General features: G+C 40.8%; 1 protein-coding gene across 1 annotated transcript; it reads right to left on the reverse strand.

The window, feature by feature from the left end:
- Window positions 1-328: 328 nt before the first annotated feature.
- LOC100868820 (uncharacterized) lies at window positions 329-10,507 on the reverse strand. Its single transcript, XM_003697921.4, has 3 exons — window positions 9,140-10,507; window positions 4,012-4,193; window positions 329-1,485 (listed from the first exon to the last, which is right to left on the reverse strand). Exons 1-3 carry the CDS (start codon window positions 10,032-10,034, stop codon window positions 1,267-1,269), a joined length of 1,296 nt encoding a protein of 431 aa, XP_003697969.2. The 5' UTR covers window positions 10,035-10,507; the 3' UTR covers window positions 329-1,266.
- Window positions 10,508-17,707: the final 7,200 nt, after the last annotated feature.

Below are 17,707 nucleotides of genomic sequence, written 5' to 3' on the forward strand. Positions count from 1 at the left end.
GGCGGTTCATCGTCTCGGTTTAATTGCCATTCGTAATTTATTCCAACTTTCTAATCCTGCCCGCGCGGAAACAAGAATCAAGAAAGGATCATCGATCTTTCCAATTACCAACCATACTCCCGTGATTCCTCCATTTCGATGTCGAGCCGATCATCGACCGTTTCCTTATCATACGCTCAATTAGAGCCCTCTTCAGATCTTACGCAGATCATTCCTGTAAATCTTCCTCTCCTGTTGATACACCATTTGTGTGTTTTGCACGTGTTTTGCACATAAGGCAAAAAGATCTGGGAATTAGCGGTGTGAGAAACAATGTAATGCGTGTATATTACTTCTATACTGTGGTTTATTAAATAAACTCTGCTACTCTTCTCGGTTTTACATTTATACAAAATTGGAAAAAACAGGGTCGATCCGATAAACTCGTCGTTTAAAAGATCGAACATCGTATTTACAGGTGAATTTTTCTCGACGCGTGAACGACGATTATTTACACTTTATGTACATGACGGGCGATAACGTTATTGGCACAGATTCAGGATAAGTTATACGTGCTCCCCTGGAGAAACGAAATTTTGCTCTTTTTGTTCTTGTCCCTCTTTCTCTTTATGGATGAGTTTTCGTATTATATTCGACGAATGTGATTGAAAAAAAGAAAGTTCGGAATCGAGTTTTCTTCTTTTTTTTTTTTTTTTTCAGAATTACTTTGGTTACACCTTTTTTTAGAATGAAAATACTCCATCCTTTCCATTTGATCTCGTTGATAATTTTCATCAATTCAATATGGAATTCGTCTTGGATTCCTCGATTCTTCTTGTACGTTTCTTTTCATTCCCCTAAATAACTCGAGGCTGGAAACCGATCCGAAAAGTAATTTCTTCGTTCTTTTTCTTTTTATTTCCACATTTTGATTGCCTCGAAGAAGGATAAATCGATAAAACTTCTTCATATTTCTCAAGACTTTTGCTATTATTTCGAAATCCAAAACGCACTTGTCATTCATTCTCCATCTTCCTTCCTCGTCTCCACCAATTTCATTCTTCGATAAATACCTGAACAATTTTTCCACGTACTTCTTTTCCACCATTCTTCGTTCTTCCATCCAGGTCCAAAAATAAATTTCAGAAGAGCCGGCTCGATATCTCATAAATGCATCCCTCTTACATTTCTCCCCAAATATCTCCCCGAATAAAGGCCTGGCCCAATTCCAAACGAATCAAGGAGGCAACGATCGATTCACTACCGATTCTTCTCCCCGCGCCGCTCTCATTCCCTGGACGGGTGCTGAGAGATCGGGTGATGCGGCGTGAGGCCTGGATGGGACAACATTCCGACGGGGTAGAGGCTGGCCGGTGTCAAAAGTCCCGGATGAGAGCCGTAGAGCGTGGTGTGGTGCTGCCTGACCGCCGACATCCGCAACTTCTCGATTTCCGCTTCCTGCATGCGTTTCGCCTTGGCGCGACGATTTTGAAACCAGATCTTCACCTGCAACAATGAAATCGGCCCGAGCTCGTTATTACTTTTCCTCGTCTCAACGCCTCGACCACTTTTGCGGTTTCGCGATGGGAAAAGGAATCGAGGCGCGGTCCAGCGTGCTGGATCGAAGCCGTTTTCGAGCCGGTTTTTTTTTCTTTTTTTCTCGTTCAAAAATTTCGCCACTCGATTGTTAGAGGAAACAAGGTAATCGTTATATTTTGTAAAATAAAAATTTTCTTGGAAATATTAGGTATTGATTCTAATTGAACTTTATCAAGAAAATATATCGTGATAATAAATAGAAGATAAGATACATTTGTGTATGCACAATTAAAGCAATTAATCAATAACATCCAATTTTTTTCTGCTCGATAACAATAATATTCTTTCTTGGATTTTACCTTCCATTTAATAATATCATATCCTAATCCATCTTATTTATATATCCTTGAAAAGTATTATCCGATTTAGATATTTTCCAACCTCGATTATCTCAAAAAACTGTTGATACGTTAAAAATTATCCTCAGAAACTCTAATACACGATTAATTACACGAGGAGGAGCGAATCTTTTCCAAGGGAAACAGGAACCGTTCTAAAGCTCGCACGTCGTGAGCGAGCCGGGATAAAGATAGAATGAATTTGTCGAGAAGAAGACTACAGGAGTCTACGAGTGACAACGAGTGAGGCGGATGTATCGCCATGCTGACAGACGCGGAATCGCGCTTTTCGAGGCGGTGGAAGAACAAGAGCACGGTAATCCGGGATAATTGGTCGGTCATCGCGCAATTTGTAATCTATTAATAAAATGGCCAGTCGTTGTCCGCCAGAAATATCACGCGCTAATTACCACGTATTCTGGATCAGTTTCGAGATCGGTTTAGAATCTTGTTTGCGAGGAGAGAGAAAGAGAGAGAGAGAGAGAGAGAAAGAAAAACAAAAAGTAGAGACGAGTCTCGAGCCAATATCTGTGTTAACACTCTGTCGTAAGGGAATAGCAGTTGGGGGTGAATGTCGAGGTTGAATCGCCGAGTGTAAAGAAGGCTGAAGTTTTGAGTAGCGGTGTTTGTAATAGCAGCTTGTTTGTGGAAAGAACGGATCGAGAGGTGTATTTAGGTATTATAAGTAAAATATCTGTGAATTTAACCGAATACTTTGGAAAATTGAACTTGTCTTGGAAAGATCTTTGTGATCAATCGACGGCCAATTCTAAAATTTCAATTTTCGGGAATTTATTGATTTTATATATAGAAAAAAAAAATTTGCATGAGAATATTTTAAATAAATTTTTAACTCCTTCTTTTGGGTAGATTAATCGTTTTTAAAGCGTTTCTTCTTTTTCGAATTAATGAATTATGATCGTAAGATCTGAAGAAATATCTGAATATCTTTGTTGTATTTAATTTATCTTGTCAATCGTTTATTAAAATTTTAGTTTTAATTATGGGATTGAAAAAAAAAAAAAAGAGAGAGAAGAATAAAGAGGATAAAAGTCGAAACACGAATTTTTTTTAGATAAACGTTACGGTTAATAAAATAGATAGGAATTTCTTTTTTTATGTGCGTGCAAGTCGACGTTAATAAAGATAAGACAACACATTGAGAAAAAAACTTGTTGTTCCGATTTCCATCTTATTACTTTTTTTTTTATTATTATTATTATTATTTAATATCACGCTCTTTTGATCGAAATTAATTAAAATTGAAAATGGAAGATAAAGATTATTCCAATCTGATTCGACAGTAAGTGAAACAGTAAACAGTAAGTGAAAACTAAATATTCAAATGATTTTTATTAATTAAATGGCTGACGTGGAAAAAAAAAATTTGCAATCTCATATATCAATATTTTATATTTTTTACCAGTTTCATTATCTTTCTGTCCCGTTTTCTGTGCGCAACTCTGCGTAAAGCAAAACTCGTACTTAATTATATTCGTAGTAAGAGAAATAACACAGTAACGGAATAATTTAGTCGAGTGAACAAGGCTGGATACTTTTTTTATCATTGGCGTACAATCAAATCGACACGTTCGATCTTTTTTCTCATATATACATTTTACATTCAATCAATCTTTTATTAAGGATATATCACAGGATGGATCAAATGAAATATACGGGAAAATTTTTTTACACCGAAGAAAACTTTTGTTCTTTAGATGAATCAAAACAACCCTCGTCATTCGAGAACGAATAAAATTACCGAATCGATGCGATGATTGAACAACGAATTTTATTACAGAGAAATCAAATAGCTTTCCATCCAATGAACTCGCCACGAAATAAATTCGCGAAATCTCTCACTATATTTAACACTAAACCTACCGACATTTCGTGTATACCTATTTCTGACCATGAGCGGTCAAATGATCGCTGCAAAAAAACATTTGTATCTTAAATAAATTCTGAAGGAAATTTCAAAAACGGACCGCGCGTGGTAGGTTTAGCGTTAAAAATAAGAAACGTATTCGAAATATAAATCCTTCGCCCAATAAAACTCGAACGAGGAAAAAAAAAGAAGGAAGAGCAATCTCACCTGGGTCTCGGTGAGGTGCAGGGAGGAGGAGAACTCGGCCCTCTCCGCGACGCTCAGGTATTGCCTTTCGGTGAACTTCTTCTCGAGCGCGAGCAATTGTTGCGTGGTGAAAGGCGTCCTCGGCTTCCGGTTCGGCTTGTGTTTCCTCAGGTTGCACTTGATCTTGGCCGGCTCCCCGTTCTCTGCAACCGAAAAAGCAACGTTTCCGCTCGAGGATCATCCACCATCACCTTCTCCTCGTCCCTAACGAGTCGGGGAGGAGTGAAGAAGGGGAACCGTGTTTCGCGGGTCAGAACGAGCCGCGGCCGACCGCAACCGTCCCGTTTTTGCGCAACTTTTTTAGGGATCGATTCATAATTTTCCCCGTCGGAACGGCGCCGCAAACTGGCCCCATTACCTTTTTGCGAACGGCCAACATCCCCAACGGCCTGTCCCCGCCGCTTGTACTCATCAGCGTCGATACAGACCGAAAGGTTGGAACAATTATGGATCGTACGTTATTGCAAAATTTAATAGCGTGCCATGGTTTTTCTTTTTTTTTTTTTTTCTTGATTAGTTAAGGATGGTTTTGCCGGTCGATCGGGTAGTTTTGAATATAATCGAATAATTAGATCAGATTCGTTTTATGATCCGAAAGAATCCAGCGTGTACAATGACAGCATCGATCACGAATTTTCCAATCTGCAAATCCTTTTTCTTTTTCTTCTTCAACGTTTGATTCGAACAAATGTAGAAAAAGAAAAAAGTTCGTAGATTACATCTGTTGATATTCACGGCTCGCATAATCCTCTTAGCGGAGGATCTGTTTATGCTCTTTTCTCGACCGGTTAACGGTAAAGATAAACGACGAGTCGACGCTTAATCGTTGTCCCCAACAACAGAGCAACATGCAAATCGTCAAAATCATCCGCGAAAATCTCGAACAATGTCCCGGAGCTGAGCTCTCTCTCGTCGTCGGCGAACAATAAGCCGGGACAATCGAACGAAACGGCGGAACATCTTATCAGGAGAGGCTCGTGTCAAAACATATCGGTTATATTCCCCGAGATTTGTCTCGAGACAATTGACAGATTTGTAGAGCGGAGGTGAACGGCTGTGGAAACGAGCGAGCGATCTCGAGACAAAAGGGCTCGAGGAGGAGGAGATCGTCTCTCCTCTCTGAATTTCAAATTTTCCTCCGAGGGGCCTCCTCGAGCCCTTCCCTGCTTCGTGCGGAATTTTGCGATTCTTCAAGGGGGTTTCAAGGGAGAGGACGCATCCTTTGTGCGATGATCCTCCCCCTTTTATTCCTGCTACGGCTCCTTCCAATTAGTCCCGAGGATTCGGCCGAAAACTCGAGGACCCGATTTCAATCCGGCGCATTCGAAATAATTAGCTGATCTCGCGGAGATATCCGATTTCCGCGAAATCCGCCGGATTCTTCGATCGATCGAACGAAACGATATGAAATAAATACGTTATTTTTAAGTTTTTATTCGAGGATCGTAGTTTTTAAAATCTCCCCAATCGTTTAATCCGCTCATTTGTATTTTTAATCTTTTAATCGTGGCTTCCGAATTTTGCCAATCAACAGTTTGGAAATATATGTAAGATATTCAAAATTGATAGAGAATGTATTATAACGATCGATAAAGATTCTCAAAAATGTATAATTGATTATGTTTTGTACTTATATCGCCATGTATTTTATTATTTTTTTAATCGAATCAAAGTTTCAGATGCTTGCAATAATATTTTTTAATATTATTCAGAAATATAATAGCATATATTATATAATAGTATATCTTCGTGTGAAATTTTAACTTGCGCAATAACTTTTTAATCCTTCGGTCTTCAACTGAAAACTGGTATTCCAAATAATTGCATTTTAAAGATTCTCGGTTGCGAGACGAGATTTCGTAACGCAGCCAAACGCGAAGCAATTGTAGAAATATAAAATTGACGAGGAAGAAAATCGTATTGAATGAAAATATTCGATGGAACGAGGATCGAGCGTGAGTGCATCGAGCGTTTGCAAAAAAAAAAAAAAAAAAAAAAGAAAAAGAAAAACGTACCCTTTCGATCGATTTTCATGCAAATTAGTGAAATAATTAGCTGATTTCGAGGAGATACGTAACGAGGAGGACGATCGCCGCGAAAGAGGTAAGGCAGAATCCCGCTCGAACGTTCTTTGTTGCGTTGCGCAATCTTTTCCACGGGCGCTCTATGCGCTCTTATTAGTCGGCTCGATCGATAAATCGAGCGTAAGCGTGCTCGTTTGTTTATTAGAAATCGAAATTCTAAAGAAGCCTTCCACGAAATCGGTTGTATTCATCTTCGCTGTCCAAATGAATCACCTTCTTTTAACGGAGGGCCAATTAATTTATACTACTTGACATTTGTTGAGTTCAATTCCTTCGTACAATTACTACTAATTTATTTTTCCTCGTTTATTTTTCTTGGAAATGTAATTCGTGTAGAACGCATGAACAAGCAGTATACGTTCTATATCGATTGAACAATTCGTTTGTAAATAATATTCAACCGTTCGTTGACTCGAAATCCTTAACAATTAATTCTAATTTTTGTTTGATTTATAAAAAAAAAAAAAAAAGAGTAAGTAAGTAATTTCGTTGTTGCTACTTGTATCGATATTGGAGATAATATTTTTCATTTTTTATTTTCAACAAAACATAGTAAAAACTGATTTGCATCGTTTCGTTTTCGATTTTAATTTCTTCGTTCAGAATTGTTCAATTCCCTTGTTTCGTTTCCCCTTTTTTATTTTTTCCTTGAAAATAATTTAAATAAAAAACACGGAGGAGCGAATTTACAATTTATTTCTTTCAATCAATATTCACTTTCTATTTTCCTTAACAATTAATTATTTACTATTTATTATTCATTGATTCGATTCTTTCTTAATATATAATTCTTTCTAATTTATTTTTTCCTTCTATTTCTCCCGGAATTAATTTACATAGATAAGATGTTCGCTTCGTAATTTGTTCGTCATATCAATATCAAAGGATAATCACATTTTTCGTTTCCTATTTTTAACCATCGATTTATCACTGCTCATCGATTTATTCGTCGAATAAATTTAATTTATTCATTCTTCCTAAAAATATGTTTGCCATTAAAGATAACACTTTGCAACCCCTATTTTCAACCCCTTCTCGAGCATAGTTAAAGTAAAGAGCGGCGGAACAAAGTTTGAAGGGTTGCACAATTCGAAGGAAGCACCCTCCATAAGTGGCCATATTTCAAAATCACGCTGGTTCCCCTACGCGACTCGACCGCCGAGACTCGATTATGGTCGATTGTGCTCTTCTTCCCAGCCACCCTAAATTGTGCGTAACAATGATCTATAAATTGGAATATAAGGATAGAAAATCCGTAGTGAAAAGCAACATTACGCGTTCCCAATTATATCTATGATTATTATTACACGATAAATTAAGTCAATTAATTTTGGCTGATCAAAAACTAACGAAATATTGCATATTTCAGACTTTATCGCATTATGTGAAGAGTTAAAAATACTAAAAAAAAAAAAAAAAAAAATAAAAAATATATATAAGGAGAAGATTACAAATAGATGAATATAAAATAATAATTTATTACACTGGAATTTCACAATATAAGACGAGAAGACGAGAAATGGGAAAATTTTATCGCATATTTCGATTAATATCTCTCTCATTTTTTTCCTCTTCTTAATAATAATTTCTCCAAAAGAAAAAAGAAAAAAAAATAATATAAAAAATATTAATAAGAAAAAGACCAATGCAACGAGACTCGAAAAATATAGTCGAATAAATCAAAACTCTCAACTCTTCGTTAACGTGGAGACTTTTTAACTGAAAGATAAAAAAAAAAATCCTACATAAATCATCCAAGAGTTGGAAGAAAAAAAATTTGATTAACAACGAGTTTCTAGTTTCCCATTCCGACGAGTGATTTGCAGTTGCAACACCTTTTTGTAATAATCGCCTATTGTCTGTCGTCCAGATTCCACGGGGCCCGACAAGAACCGGCCCTCTGTTCCTTCTTTCTGCCTTAGTGGCGGCTCTCTGACGAAGCGAGAAAACTTTGATTGCCTCTTTAACGAGAACCCGGCGCAATTATCAAGCCGCGACCTCAATAATTAGTGTTAACGATGATTCAATCGCGACGAGTCATCCGCGCGCGCGCTCCAAGAACTGCATTCCTTTCGCGGTGATTTTAGGTGAGTGCCTCCTTCCACCGCTAATAGCGTACCAGCGACGATATCGTGTGTCTCAATTTATCAATTACCTGCGTTTTTCTTCCTTCTTCTCCCTCCCCTCAGGGTATTTCAATTCCCTCGGTTTAACCAGTCCTGGCCAGTTAGCCGATTCTACTCGTAGAATTTTTTTCTTTTTATTCCGACGAGTATCTCTCAATCAATGATGGGCAAATATAAAATAACGCAAGTTATTGGATGATAATTTTGAATATCGCTGCTTTGCGTAAAAAGTAAATATTTAAATATTTGAAGTTATAAATAATATCGGTCTCAATCACGGAAAATAGAAAGAAAAATGATTAGAATCGCCAATTTACTTCAAACTGTGAGCATCATTTCCAAAATGTGATTACACGATACAAATTATATTCTTTCTTAAATTTGAAGATTAAGATTTTAAATTGAATGATATGAATATGTATATGTATATGTTTATAATTACCAATCCTATTTATTTAAAGGAAGCGAATCTGTATAGTTTAAGAAAATAGAAGCGAAACAGAATCAACCTTCTTTCGAAATACCTTCTTCCCAATCACAATTTCGTTGCGCGCGAAAATAGAAGAGGGGAAAAAGAATCGAAGAATGACGAGAGAGGCGTGGACTTCCGTTCCGCGCCGACTAATTTTATCCGCGTTACAACGGGGAAAGCGAGGAATGTCGAAGCCGTCGGCTCCATTCAACGAACCTCTGTCGCATTCACCTTCTCCCCGTTCCGTTTCTCCAACGATCGAGCGAATGAGAAGGGAAAAAAATATCGAAACCGATTGGCGGCCGGCCAACGAGACGTTCAGAGGCGAACACCGGTTGTCGTCGGTCTAGCAAATGGATGGATAAGAGCAGAAGGAAGAAAAGGCTCGAAACCCTTGGTTCACTCACCGTTTAGAGGCGCGTGATGAGAGAAATGCGAGGGGAAGAAGCTCGCGGTGGCCGCGGCGGCGGCGGCGGCGGCCGCCGCGGCCGCGGCTGCACCCTGATGTCCTCCGCCCCAAACGGCGGGATGAAGCCCCGTTGGAATGCCAGAGATGCCTCCCAAACTGGAAAATCCCCCGATGTATGCCGGCGTTGGTCTCACCGGCGTTGGGCTGCTTCCCTGATGATGGTGATGATGATGTTGCAGATCCTCCACGTCGACCAAACTGTTCTCGTCCTCCTCCTCGATGTCCTCCGGTTCCGAACACCTGGACCTGCCCTCGTGCGAGCTGCTTCTCGGCGATTGAGAGCCAAATTCTGGATGGCCAAGCGTGGACGACGATACTTTTGGGGACGAGGAACAGGGTATCACTTCCGACGTGGATCCACTTTCCGTTTGGATTACGTAGTCGATGGTTCTGGAGCGGGGTGTCGGAGATTCCAACCTGTCCACCTCGATCTCCGGGAGCCTGGTCAACGTCCTTGCGTCTAGGGAGGTTCTGGGGGTGTCACAGGTGGTGGTGGTGTATTGAGCGCTCGACCTGTGCTCCTGAGCAGCGGGTGACAGGTATCTCGATCTGTATTCACCTGGACAAACCTTCTGCAGCGTGGGGTTTGGCGAGTTGATTGGCAGTTGATCGTGTCTGACGGGGGAGTAAGAGGCGAGGGGAGACGATCTTGGGGACACGGAGGACGTTTCCTGTCTGGATGAGTCCGACTTCTTGGTGTCGGCCAACAGGGCAGCGACGGAGAAGCTCAATCGATGCACAGGCTTCGAAATCGCCTGGGGCGCCTGGGCCTCGTTCGAACCTGGACTGCTCGATGGAGGAGTCACCGGGGAGGTCATCCTTAGTACTGTCATTCTTAGTACCGCGATTGAACACTTCTTCGAATCTATATCCTCTTCCACCGAAACACTCGAACTCTTCTTCGATCCTCTACATTCTCATCTTCTCGAGGAGCGTCAACCGGGGAGGAATCTCCCTCCTCTATTCGTACGAGGGGAGAAATGTCCAAATGTCTCTTCTCTCTCTCTCTCTCTCTATCTCTCACAATCTCGTCAACACGACTCGAAAAGCGGCAAAAAGAAAAAAAAAAGAAGGCCCGATCCAGCGATCTCTTCCTGGGCCTCCCCCACGATCGACGACGTTTACTTTTTTTTTTTTTTTTTTTTTTTTTTTTTTTTTTTTTTTTTTTCCTACGATCAAGTCACTGAGTATCCCTTGAAGAAACGATGACACGTTTGACAGGTGAGCCGGTGATCGACGGATCGATGGATCTCCGGCCAACTGACCTGAACTAGCCTCTACTCGACTCGAGCTCTCCTTGTGGACTGACTTTGACCATCGTCGACTGCGGCGCTCGGACTTTTTCGTTTTGCGGGTGGAGGCGCCTCGGTTAGTGGGGAGGGGGGGCCCCGCTGCGTTGCTTGAAAAGAGACGGTTGTCGGTGGCGCGTCGGTGGAGGGGGTCAAAGTGGGAGAAAGGGGAAATTTAAAAGCGGGCGGAGCCTCGAGGCAGCAGAAGGGGCGTGGCTTCGGTGGATCCGCCCGCCTCGGTGGCCGGGTTCTCTCCTCTTCGCGGAACCGAACTGAACCGAAACCCAGGGCTCCCTCTTCTACATAACCCGCTGATTTTTCCCTTTGCGCCGGGGGGATAAGTTTCTCTCTTGTGCAAATGTGCACGTCCACCACGGTTTCAGGGGAGGCAGGGATTACCCGTGGATACACATGGAGGCTTGGTGGGGGGTTGCCTTTGCTGTTACTCCTCGACGAGAAAGAGAGAGAAGAGATTTTATCGTTTCGACTCGCCTCTCCGCCGTAGGAGACGGTAATGAGCGTAATTGACCAATTAGGGCCGGTGATTAAGAGTGGAAAAATGCAGGCTCGCCTCGAGTGGTTTCGATCAACGCGCCGTTATTGATCCACTCCGCAGTTTCGAAATCTCAGAACGAGTGTGTCTCTCCCTCCCTGATCGATCCCAAACTGATCGAACGTTGTAACGTTCGTGTTCTTCCATTTCTTATAATTAAATACTCTAGAGAACCAGTCTAATCTGGAAAAAAGAAAAACGTTAATCCGAAGAGATCGTTGTGGAAACGTAATGTTTTTGCACGAAGTCTAAAATCTATTTTCTCTTTCGTTGTGATAAAACTGGCTTTTATAAAAAAGAGAGAGAGAGAGAGAGAGAGACAGATGTATTGACGATATCATAGTGTATCTTAATAAGTATGATCACAGATTAAGATCTCTTTTTAACATTTATTATAGATATATATATATATATAAAAAATATTGTCGTTTGGTTGCAAAGAATGAACGGTTCCTTGTAAATTTCGTATCTCATTAATTATCCATTCCCTTTTTTCCCATATTCACATTTCACCCTTATTCACCATTATAAATAATATAAACCAACCAAAAACGCTAAATAAATCTCACCGACCAATTTGAGAGAAAAGAAGAAACTTGGAAAATGCCTTGAAACCTCTTATTGCGACGGAGGGACGAAAAGGGAGGGAAAAAAGGGAGGCAGAGCAGTCCTTCCCCCCTCCAGGATTTCGTTTGTTCGCGCAGCCAGGTATATCGATTCGCAGTCGAACGGGTGCTGCTCCTCCGTCGGCGCGGAGCTCGCCTCGCAACCCCGATGGTTCAGCGGAGGAGATTTTCGGTGGCGCTCGTTTGTTCCAACGCCGCCGAGATCCCATCGTCGTCCGTCCGTCATATTTACGGTGGCGTCTCCCCCCGGACGGCACCGACCGATAAGCAAAAACAAATGCCTGCCGATAGGTGGCCGCGATAAGGGGCGGCCGAATAAAACCTCATAGACGCCTCTTCCATTTGCGCCGCGGAATTGGCCGAAGCCGTAAATTTCATCGCGCCAACTTCCGCCGTCTCGCGCCGCCACTTCATCCGCCCGCCAAAGGGGATCGATATCTTGGCCGGGGATCGATGGAAAACGATTCCGTTCCAGCCTCCATCCGCGACGCTCGCGTTTCAGCTCTCGCTTCCTCGATCCTCTTCCGCTCGATTTTCTCGGATTCGACTAGCAATTGGGTGAATTTGATCGAAGAATCTTGTAATTTTCATCATGTATCTTTTTCGTTCCGATATTTTTATTGCGCGAAAATTAGATTTTTATAAGGAGTATCTTACTTACGTAAGACGAGGTAGATAAAGTCGGGTCTAGTAGATTCGCACCGGCTACCCGGTCGGCCCGTACTCACGAGATTGCGATCTGATATTAGACACGTAAATAATAAATACTGCTTTTCTTTCTTCGTCGCTTTCTTTCGTTACGACTCGAACGAGAAACGAAGCCAACGTTTAAACTTAAGAATGAACTATGTTAAATAATTTATTTTCCAAATTACAATTGAAAATAATGTTTGTATCGTATACACTCGTGAATTCTACTCTTCTACTGAAGATTAAATTAATCCTCCAACGATATCCTCCACTCCACTCCTCCTGTTTTCTTTTTATCGCGAGCCGTTTTCCACGGTTTTTTCAATCTACAGAGATTAGCATCGGTTTAAAATTCACCGACCGAGGGAATCTACTTTATATTTTCTGCTCGCGGCGACACCCACCCCCGAACGAACGGAGCAGCAGAGAACGAAGGACGATTAATTGTCCCTCGCGAGAAGGACGCCGATCGAGGATGTCGATATCGAGGTTGAATAAAAGCAGCTCTCGATGGACGCGATGCTCCGCGCCGCTGCAATAAATTTGCTCGCTCGAACTTCCCGCCGTATCGGGGAGGGGGATCCCTTGCGCTCTCTTTGTCGGTGTCGATGAGCAGCGGTTCCGCGGATATTTATGGCCCTCGAAACTGCAGATTAAAACGGTAATTGTACATAGTTTCGCGGGGGACAGATCCAGGAAATCGGTATACGCGAGCGAGCCCAGTTATCGGCCCAGTTATAGCTTATTGAATTCGCCCCTATACATTTTGTGGACTAGATTCCACTCTGCAGACTCGATCCGGGTGTGCACGGCTTGGAAAAATTGGAATAAACTTGAGGCTCGCGACTCGGCTCGATGGATTGGTTTTAGGTCGATCGATCGATCGATCGTCACGACTTTGTTGAACGGGATCGTGAAAAATGATTCGAAGCAGCGGGAGAGTTTTTCCCAGTGAAAAAATAGAATGATTGATGTTCAAATAATTTAATCTATTACGATTATAACTTTAATAATACATACAGTATTAGAAATAGTGTTTTAAATATACTATACTGTTATTTTAAGATTAAGGCATTTCATTGAAATACATCGATTCAATACAATAAAAAAAATTATAGTTTCATTTCACTTCCTCATCGAGTTGCACGCAATTGCGATTCCAACATCTCCACGATCTGGAAACATTTCTATAAACACCCATCCCTCCCACTGCTTGTCCAATAAAATTAGCGTGTAATCAAGCACGTCTTGACGTCACCAGGAAACAAGTGTTTTCTATTAAAGATAGGGGCGCGTGTATTCGCGCAGCGCGTTATTAAACATCGGCTTCCAAATAATTAAGGAGAACACGAGCGAGATCGGGAGAGATGGTGGCTGGCAGCGCATAGAGAGGGATGGGCCAATTTGGATGGTTACCAAGGCAAACGATACGTTAAATAGATAGGACGGTTGAGCGGCAGGGAAGCCGACATAATGAGGACCACCCGCTAGCTCCGCAAGACCCGCTCGGTACACGTACACGGTGTGTCGTCGAGTCTCGACCCGCTCTTTTCCTCAACCCTTTCCTGGAAAATTTCCGTGTCGAATCGAACCGAATCTATCGAGAAGATATATCGGATCGGAAAATTCGACAAATTTTCAACAACTCGATTGTGTCGGTGAATTTTATTATCCTCCTATTATTTTATACGAAATAAGAATTGTATTAATCAATTTGCATAGATCTTAAACGAGAGAGAGAATTTCTTTCTTTCGTTCTTCGATAAGGCAATAAGTTATCGACGAAAATTGAAAAATTGAAAAAGGAATTCTATATATCGAGCGTTTCGCTCCATATAGATCGGGAATAATAAAATTCTTCGGAAATTAAAATAAATTATCTTATCGATAAATTGTTCCTAAAAACCATTCATACTTGCAAACGAATTTTTCTCGTAGGGAAAAGAAACTTCTTGTTATCTATGATCGGGACACCCTGTACGTGCAAACGACAAAGTGGCACGGCGTGGCCGTTAATTATTAGCACGCCGCTATATTGAGCATGAAAACACTATTTCTTTCGTCCAGAAGAGATTCAAGTCAAATTGGCGTTAAAATTGCAATCACGGTGGTCCGTCTCCAATCCGCCTCCCCCCCCCCTCCCAACTCCCATCTGCTGGTCTCTTCGTTCCTCGCATCCTCCCGGAATTAGATCGTCTATTCTCAGAGAGAAGTTCCACGGTCGTGTCTGTAATAGCCGTTTAGAGGGATAATTTCTTCCCTCTGAAAGAAAAAAAAGGGGGGGGGAGGGGGAGAGGAGAAAAAAGGAAAAAACGGGATCGATCGATTCCCTGGTTTCAACGAGAAATTCTGTCACGGCGGAGACAGAAGCGTTACGTTATAAATATTTTCTTTCCTTCGTTCTCGAGGAAAAAAAAAGTAATTCTAGAAAGTAGTTTTGAAATACTAACTCGAATAAGGATACGAGTGGAGGGAAAGAACGTTATATTTGTACTTCTGTAAAATCAATAGACTCGGCGTTGTATCTTAAATGTCATGAGCGGTGATGATGATGCGATATAATAAGTGTAGGGTGGGCGAGGAGGCGAGTTGAGAAAGGCGATTCTTTTATCTTGGGCCAGCATTCATTGGACGTGGCGTTTGTGTATATTTCTCTATTGTTCCCGGTGCCCGGGCAGACACAATGTAACTTGATAAATATTTATCCAATTAAAAATTAGCATGTTAGAGGAAGGGCGGCGGTCGTCTCATTGAGAACAGAAATCTCCGGAGTGCTTTTCATCGTCCGTCACTCCGATCGATGCCAAGGTTATTCGACGTTGATTATTAATTAAAAGCGGCCGATAAAAATCCATTAACTTTTTCTCTTCCTTTTTTTCACGCGTTACAATGCAAAGGCAAAAATTCGAAATTCATTATACTTGTGTACAGAATGAATACGGTTATTGTTCCCTCCCCCTAGTTCCGCCCGGGCGATCAATTAACTTTTTAATAAATTGCAAATGAAACGCGAGGCGATTAACTTGTTAAAATATTTATCGTCATTTACAGACTGCGATAACTTTTTCTGAAAATTGATCACTTCTCGAGACCGCAAATTTATCGATCTTTTCGAAACTAAAAATGATGAATGAAAGACTGTTGGGATAAAGATGTGATGTAAAAAGTAAAATTCAAACGACGAACGAATGAAAAAGCATTAATTGAACCAGCATTGTAAAAATAAATCCCAATGAATCTAACGATCTTCCTTATCGTGCTATATTAATACAAACATTAATGAAACGGAACAATTTCTTCGTTTTTAATACGATCAATGCAAATGAAACTATTACCACCGAATATTATTCATCAAAACGTTCGATTCGTCGTTAAACTGTTCGCGAAAAAGACAAATTCAACCCTTTCATTCGTTAAACGAGAAGGAATTCTGATCTATCCGGGACACCGAAAAATCCGCTTCTGATCAGAGGGGAGAAGCAGGACGAACGCAAAAGGCGAACGAGTGGGGGAGGAGGAGGAGAAAATCGATATTTTAATTGGACAAAATAATTGGAACGAGCGAACGAATGAAAGATCATAATCTCCAGGTTCCCCTTTTGTATTGGCGAACCTGCGCGTCCCATCCACCTTCCTCCAACCCTCGCCAATTTCACCACCCCTCCCCTCTGCACCACACCTCCTCCGTTTTTCCGCCCTTGTCGCCACTCTCGCGGCCCATTTCACGTTAAATCGCACGCCGTCCATCGATTTTTCCAATTTTTTTCTATTTATTTATTTATATTCGTCGGTTTTTTACGTTTCTAGAAAAGAAATTTCAGAAGGAGGGAATTATTTTTGTTAAATGAGAAGATATATTTAGATCGTTAAGATGTACTCGTATTGCAAAAAGAAAAAAATAAACTCAAGAAATGATATTTATTAACAATCGAAGAAGAACGTGACGTTTATCAAAGTTACTCAAAACGAATGTAATTATCGTGAAACAGTCTCGTTTCTAATCCTATTCTTATAACATATATGAATATTTTTCTCGAAAGTTGATTCGTGAAAAACCGATAATGGACAACTCTTTCTACATACTTATATACTACATTTCATAAATAATTATTCCTCTCTCAAACGTTTCTACTTCCCTTGTTTTTTTCCCCGCAATTAAACAATACGCTCGATACAACATGTTTAAAATGTTTCAAAGACTGGTTTTGAAAAAATACCGCTGCGAAGGAGGCAGGGTCTGCTCGCGCGACCGCGACATTCGAGACGCTCTCAGTTAATTAAATTTCATTTTCCGCCCGGCAAGCCGGCTTTCGGGACACGGTTAATCGCCAAGCCGGCCGGCAATTGTCCTTGCTTTTCGTCGGCCACGCGCCTGCGTCGCGGTCAATTTCATCGCGGCCGCCGCCGCCATGAAATTAGAATACACCCCGTGGAAAATCACCACTCGGACGTCCTCGTGCTCGAGAACATCAAAGAACCCGTGAGAAATCCTCGGCTAAGTGGTGTAAGACGTCTGCGACGGGGAGGGGGAAGGGGGATATTTTCGTGGATCCTTCATCCTCGATTCGGGGTGGGGAGGAGGGGGGATAGACGTTAGTTAGGAGGATGAATTAAATGGCTCGGTGGATTTGTACAATTAGCCGTTTAACGCGTAATTGAACTTGCAGTGTAATTAATTATTGCCCTTGGATTTATCGAGATATAATTGGGCATGCGCAGCTTGCACTCTCCTCTGATTACATATTTTGCGCGGGTGTGTAAATAAATAAATAAATCGTTAATTAAAGGAAATTAGCAGAACCGAAAGGTTGAAATTCAATATCAGAGGATAAAAATTGTCTTTCGTGGAGTGGATAACTGTGCTCAAAACTGTGAAAAAGTTTAAATTTGAAAATCTTACGGATAGAATTTGTTTAACAATTCGATCGAATAATATTTAATATTTAGTCGCGTAAAAATAATTTTCCGTTGTTGGAAGAAGCTTGGAATGAATTCGGAATAGATTAAAGAAATTTATACGTTACGCAAGAATTCCTAATCTGTTAATTTGCATCGTTTTAAATGGCTTATTCGTTGTGAAATAGCGATAAATTTATATAACGTAAGATTACAGGAAATTAAAATTAATTTTAAAACCATCTTTTATTAAATCTGGCGGATTAAAAGCAACTTCTTTCCCATTATTATTAGAATAATTAGAAATTAGAATAACAATTATACAATTTTGACAATTATTAATACACTATACATATATAAAAATATATATAATCTAGAATGAAATTGATAAAAATTTATCGTTATTTAGGTGTTTATTCTTGAAAAAGAAATCAAGAAATTCCGTCAAATCA

The sequence above is a fragment of the Apis florea genome, unplaced genomic scaffold (genome assembly GCF_048593485.1).
Source record: "Apis florea isolate Af1SG1 unplaced genomic scaffold, ASM4859348v1 contig_3803_pilon, whole genome shotgun sequence".
In the NCBI taxonomy this organism is placed as follows: Eukaryota; Metazoa; Arthropoda; class Insecta; order Hymenoptera; family Apidae; genus Apis; species Apis florea.

Bases quoted from the DNA above. Each gene is read 5' to 3' on its own strand.
- LOC100868820 (XM_003697921.4), bottom strand. From the start codon at position 10,034: ATGACAGTACTAAGGATGACCTCCCCGGTGACTCCTCCATCGAGCAGT. The intron at 4,194-9,139 runs GTGAGTGAACCA...TTTCGGTTGCAG, and splicing joins TCATCACGCGCCTCTAAACG to AGAACGGGGAGCCGGCCAAG. The intron at 1,486-4,011 runs GTGAGATTGCTC...TCATTGTTGCAG, and splicing joins TGCACCTCACCGAGACCCAG to GTGAAGATCTGGTTTCAAAA.